Here is a 6,437-nt window from a genome sequence, read left to right as displayed (position 1 = left end):
TTTTTAAAGCACTATATAGTCATGGGACTGAGGAGATGGCTCAGTGGAATAAGCGCTTCCCTGGCAAGCACAAGGGTCTGAGTTCAATTCCTGGATCCGCCAATAAATAAATAAATAAATAATAGTCATGACGAGTTTAAGAAGCTTAGCCTTACTTAAAAGCAACAAAACTTTGAAAAAAGAAAAGCTACAAGGGTCTGACCAGAACAGTACAGTCAACTCCCCTTTACACACTTGTGGCTCGGTTTTCACATGCCATTCTTGTAGGAGGGTATTTTGATTTCTGGCTGGTCAAATTGTCAATCTTTTCCATATAATGTCTGTTTGTTGTTCTTGGGAAGGTCTTCCCCAGTCTAGAAAACTATTAACTTTTTTTATTTTTAAAACAGAAAATTTTAAGGTTTTAAAAAACAAAGCAAAAATAATTGTCTAACTTATGACTTTATTTTTTGTACAGGGTCTCACTACATAGCTTGGACTTGTAGTGATCCTTCTGTTTTCAGCCTCCCTAATTCTAGGATTACAGGCATGTGCCACCAGGCCTGGTCTTGGTCAACAGCTCAGAGCATCTATGGGTGGGACCAGCGCTTAGTCTGCTCCAGGGATGGAACCCCAGTCCCTGCGCTTGCCTAAGCAGGTGCTTAGTCTGCTAAGTTATCTCGCCGACACTAGCTTATGCCTTTTTATATAATCACTCAATCATTTTAGTAACCATTTAATATTAACTCCAGTTAGAAACTGAATGTTCATACCAATGTCCATCTCTCTGTGTTAGGACAGGGGCTGGCCCAGAGTAGAATAAACAAAATGAGGGAATGAAGATAAGATCAACCTCTATGTGTTTTTTTTCAGTAAGCCAAAACTATTCTACTAGGTAACAACTATTCAAACTTTTTATGAAGGGGCCAGGGAGATGGCTCAGTGGAATAAGTGCTTCCTTGGCAAGGCAAGCACAAGGGCCTGAGTTCAATCCCTGGTTCCAAAGGAAAAAAAAAAACAACTTATGAAGCAATCAATCATTAAAATAAAATCCAAAAAAGCAAAACGCAGTCGTACTCCCATGGTTCTTTCTAAATATTCTTGAAAACAGACCACTATGCCTCACCAGGCTTAGCTCATCTGCAGCTGAACTCTGCCTCCTGCATTGTGGGCTTTAGCCCAGTCCACATCAAAGGCTTCAGGCCACCGAGGATGATGTAGGGCACTAATGAAGTGACTGGGGAAGTGGCCCCCCAACAAATAACCACTGCACCCAGAGTCTTAGAACGCTAAGATTTTCCAACTGGCCTAAACACCCACCCTACATTCTACTGCATTGCCCTACATTCTTCTATTTAGCTTGATTAACATCTCTTTAGAGAAACTGGAGATTTTTAGAAAGAGGAAAAAAAGGGGTGGGGTACAATGAATGAAAGTATTTGCATATTGATACAAGCAGACAAGCATACACTACAACAAAAAATATATTTTTTTAATTTTATAACTTTGAACTTACTAGAGTTTCAACGTATCTTAACATATCAAATGAGTTCAAATCAGAGCGTAACTTCTTTGCTTTTTCTTTGCCCAAATCAGAAGCCAGAACAAGAAACTGGGCATCTAGGACTGCTTCTCTTGCTCGGGACACTATCAAGAAAAGAAGGAAAATATACCCATTACAAAATACACATTATCCACAGATATTTCCAACTACTAGGATTTCCCAATGTCCCCCATCCCCCCTCAGTAAGATGGAAAAGGAAGATGGTTATCTTCTAAAACTGGCTACCTACACACTTCACCAAAATCTCAATCAAAGCTGACCAGTGCTCCTAAAAGCCAGCTTGCTTGCTTTCTAGCTTTCATACTACCTGTAACTGAACCACAGTTTCTTCATAACCTTAACAAAATCCTATATCTTGTCTAACATTCATTTTCCCCTACAACTCAGCACACTCTAACCACTGATCCCGCCTGTGCTGACACAAGTCATGTGGAATTTTCACGATGTGTAGGAGGAAACAGTTTAAGTATGGAGAAAGGAGGAAACAGCAGGGCTGAGAGGCCAGGGCTTAACAGACATGAGGTGAAAACACCTGCAGAGGAGGATTCGAAAGGAAGCCAAGAAGAGATGAACTCGGCCAGGCTCAAACACAGCTGCCGGGAACTGGCTCATACCTCAAGGCCACTGCATCTGAAGCACTCATGTACTGAACAATCGTAACACAAGCAGCAGATACCTGGTTAGAGAGTGTGTTGACTCTGGCTTTTGTTGTCATCCATCATGGGTTTTGGTTTTTTTTGCATTTGGTACAGGGTCTTCCTGCACAGTTTGGACGGGTAGTGATCCTCCTGTTTTCAGCCTCCCCAGCACTGGGATTATAGGCATGTGCCACCACATGGTACTCAGTGGCCCGTTCAGCATGCCCAGGGGCAGAGCCAGTGCAGTACGTGATGTTGGGGGTCAAGCCCCGGCCCCTGTGCTTGCCTAAGCAGGCGCTTAGTCCGCTGAGCTATCTCACTGGCCCTCATCATGCTTTCAAAGGTAGTTTTAAGCATCTGGGGAGAGTCCCTGCCAAAATGACACAGAATAAGGGAACAAAGCAGACCAGGTGGTGGTTACTGGGTAGACTCATTCTTGGGTTCTGTTCTCTGTCTCCCCTGCCCAGCAGCCTCACAGCACACTGCAAGACGAGTAACGTTCCATGTCATGAATGACTCGCAACCTCAAAAGATTTAAATCTCACTCACATGCCAAGCCTGGTCTGGGTCTGGAGGGGTAGAAGAGTCCTGAGAGCGCGGTGGAAGTGCTCACTCACACACCGGGCCTGGGCTGGGTCTCAAGTCAACAACTTCTGACACTGCTAGTCCTACAGATAACCCACTACTATTATGGACTACTGGACTATATTGGAATATTTTGCTGAATTCACATACAATATTTAAATGACAATGGAATACCCATCTCTGACAAACTAAACAAAAAAAGGGGATACAAGTGAAGGACCATTTTGTATCTGTATATTCAAAATAGGATAGATATACAGCTACTTCCTCTTAATTCAGTGAATAGAAAGATTTGTACTAATAGTGTTTGTGGACAGGATATCATGTCTGTATCTTGTACTATGAATAACCACTAAGAAGACAACAATATGCAATGTATTAATTATTGAAACTGTCCTACTAATTGCTTTTGAAACTGTCTCATTGTTATTTGTTTCTCAATAAAAGTATTAGAAACAATTTTTTTTTAAAGATTTAAATCAGAGACATCACATCCATGAATGCCAAGCACATAGAATTGTATTTGCCGAGCCACTTCTAGAGCCCAACTGAGTGAACAATTATGCCTTAAATTCCTGTCTTAACCACTGGAAATAACTGAGGGTGCAAATGGCATGTGCAGAAAGATCTGATGAGATGTACAATAAATACCAAGGAAGCAAATGAATGAGGAAAAGGACAGGAGACTGTGGGTTCAGGCTAGGGAGGGAAGGAACTGCAGCTTAGGGAAAGATCTGTCCAGATGAAAGGGGGAGAGCTGGTTCCTGCAGATTCTGATGAGCTTTAGCACATGTGGTAGACGTGAGAGAAGGAGAAGGAGGCCATGGTCAGCACAAGAAAGGCACAAACTGAGGAGACTGTAGCTGAGAGAGAGTTAAACATGGACACCACTGAAGCCTCTAACCACATTAGAAAATGACTAGAATAAAAATAATAGAATTTTATTTATTTATATTAAATAGAAATATTAATCAATAAACTATTTCTATTTATTAATAAATATAAATTTATATTTATTTATTAATAGAAATATTCGGGTTCTGGAGGACTAGGAATTACAGGACATGCCCAACACTGTGACTTGGCAATCAAAATACTTGTCTGTATTCTTCCCTCCTGTGCCCACAGACCTGAAAGAAAGGCCTGGAAGGGCGGTTGGCCGAGAGCTCTTGGACCCAGCACCCACACCCGGGAGTCTCCCAACCTGGCCTCTGTCACTGGACACAGACCACAACCTCTGCAATTGTGTTTTAATCCAAACTAAGATTATTATTATTTTGTATTTTAAGGAAGAGTCTATAGAGAGTTGAGGGTCTTACTACTAGATCAGACTCATAGTGATCTGCCAGTTTATAGCCTCCCAAGAGCTAGGATTACAGGCACACACCACCACACCCAGTCTCAATTGCTGTCTCAGTGCGCAAGGGGGCGGGACCAGTATGGCAGGCCCAGGGATCAAACCCCTGGCCCTGGAGCTTCCTTGCAGGCACTTTAATCTGCTGAGAAACTAAGATTATTTTTTAAAGCTGCAATGGAGCAGAGTTCAGTGCTCCAAGCTCATGCCCTGCCTCCCCTTTGAGCCTGGCTGGCACACTTGTGGACACAGCCACTTCCACTAGGGTGAGAGGCTGTCCAACAGCAGAAGGAGGGTGAAAGAGACTAGCATGCCAGAAGCTGCCTCAGCTCTTTCATTCATCTATTCAACTAAGTTACACTTGTACATCTCTCAAATACGAACAGGCAACAGGCAAGAGGTTAATACAAATTGTGAGACTCACCCCATAATTTCATGCAGTCCTTTTCTTTTTTTAAGAAAGCCGCTGACTTTATTAATTTAAAAACAGTGACTGTTTTGTCAAAAAAGAGCCAAATGGCATCATACAGACCAGAGACGAGGTGGAAGTGAGGGAAAAGGACTGGGACTCCACTCAAGAAAGCTGTAACTATCACCAAGGAACTGGCAAGGGAAGGATGAGAAAGGGAGATGCGTGCAAGAGTGACATTCCCAAAAATGTTGAAATGGTGTGGGGGAGAGAACCCCCAAAAGACCTTGCATACATCAGAGATGAGCACCACAACAGCAACCTTTTCCACTGTAGAAGACAGCGAGGTGCCCCACTCAGCTGTGAACTCTAGAGACTCGGACTCTGGGGCTGGGGATCAAGGGCTCCCCAGACAGCATCACAAGGAGGCATCACACCGCTCCCGGAGGCCCCCGAAGCAGTCCTGGGACTGCGTGGCGTTTGCACCACCCGTGTCCTTTAGCCATTCCCAGAAGAGGTCTTCACCATTCTTTAGCACCAGAAACTGGCCAAGGACCACATAGGCCTTATCAAAGCCTCTTTCCTCCAACTTCTTGCCCAGGACTTCACTAATCCCAGCCAGGCTCCCCACTGGCTTTTTTCCCGTGGGCTCTGTGACAAAGTCTGGGTGCTTTGGGGATGTTGTCACCTTGATCAGGCTTAACCGGCAGCTTTAGCACTACTAACAGTTCTTCCCGCTACCCTCCCGCAGTCCTTAATATATGTTCAGCACATGGTTAAATTAATAGTAAAAGTATGGTTGCTACCATAAGGGTTCCAAAGCTGGTAAAGCACTATAATAAATCTGAGAATTGGGTGGTATCAGTAATTTGGCTCTAACATCAAACTAAATAATCAAACACAGTAACATAAAATAATCAATTACCTCCATTAAACAGATTGTTGGCCTCTTCAAGAACCTCCGTTAATTTGTCGCTGGCGTTAAGTATATCCTCCCGGTTTTCTATTTTAAGAAAAGCCATTAGAAAATGTGCTCATCATTCAGTAACTTGAAAAAGTTATCACCTATAGTAGTAAAAGCCAAGCCCCACCTCTGCTCCCTGGGTAATGACTTCAAACAGCTTCACCTTTTAGACTAAAATGGCACGGAAAGAGAAAGGCAATTGTACACCTCAAACAGCATGAAATTCAAATGGACGCCCTAGCTCTTTTTAACCTCAAGACAAGGGCTCGATCCCTCTGCAGCCTCAGAGGAGGGCTCCGTTAAGTCGGCAGTGTTCAAGCTTTGGGAACGACGGGTCCATGTAGAGAGCCACGCAACAGAGCCCCCATCTCGCAGTTTCAGATTCGGTGGGTCTGGGTGGGGTGCATTTCTGACAGCCTTCGGGGCATGCTGACGCTGCCCGGCCCGCGAGCCCAGGCAGAGAAGAACTGAATGCAATAAAAAGCAGCCGGTCCCCTACGCAGCGGCCGAGCTGGGCGAGGGGGCGACTGGGCCCGGCCTGCAGCCCCCAGCCCGCGGCCCTCCCGCCCGCCCGCGGCGCCGCCTTACGCTGGACCGAGTTGATGAGCTCCCGGTACTGGTGGCGAATCTGGCGGCACAGGCCGTAGTCGGTCTCGGCTTCCAGACAGGCCGGGTCCACCATCTCGTCCCCGGAGTCCGACGGCTCCCCCTCCTCGAAGCTGGGGCCCGCCGGCGCGGCGCCGCGGCCGGACAGCGGGGAGCGCGAGCGGGAGCGCGAGCGCGTGCGATCCCGGTGAGGGTCGCGGCCCCGACCCCGGCCCTCGGGCCCGCGGGCGCCACTGTCCCCCGACATCGCGCCAATTCGCCGGGCAACTTCAGAACGGCGGAAGTTCGCGCCAGAAACTGAAACCCCGGCTGGGCGCGAGCGCAGATTCCCTGCGGAA

General features: G+C 46.0%; 1 protein-coding gene and 1 pseudogene across 1 annotated transcript in view; both read right to left on the bottom strand.

Annotated features, from left to right (window-relative positions):
* Nsmce4a (NSE4 homolog A, SMC5-SMC6 complex component) overlaps positions 1–6,388 on the bottom strand; it is a 16,344-nt gene extending 9,956 nt beyond the window's left edge. Inside the window, exons 1-3 of the mRNA XM_004625748.2 lie at positions 6,082–6,388; positions 5,455–5,532; positions 1,496–1,626 (exon numbers count right to left, since the gene is read on the bottom strand). Coding sequence (XP_004625805.1) covers positions 1,496–1,626; positions 5,455–5,532; positions 6,082–6,346 — 474 coding nt within the window. The 5' untranslated portion in view covers positions 6,347–6,388. The remainder of the gene's footprint in view (positions 1–1,495; positions 1,627–5,454; positions 5,533–6,081) is intronic.
* On the bottom strand, positions 4,948–5,238 carry LOC105741300 (annotated as a pseudogene).
* Positions 6,389–6,437: the final 49 nt, after the last annotated feature.

This window comes from Octodon degus, unplaced genomic scaffold, assembly GCF_000260255.1.
Source record: "Octodon degus isolate 3935 unplaced genomic scaffold, OctDeg1.0 scaffold00010, whole genome shotgun sequence".
Classification (NCBI taxonomy): Eukaryota; Metazoa; Chordata; class Mammalia; order Rodentia; family Octodontidae; genus Octodon; species Octodon degus.
This window is presented reverse-complemented; position numbering and strand designations above follow the sequence as displayed.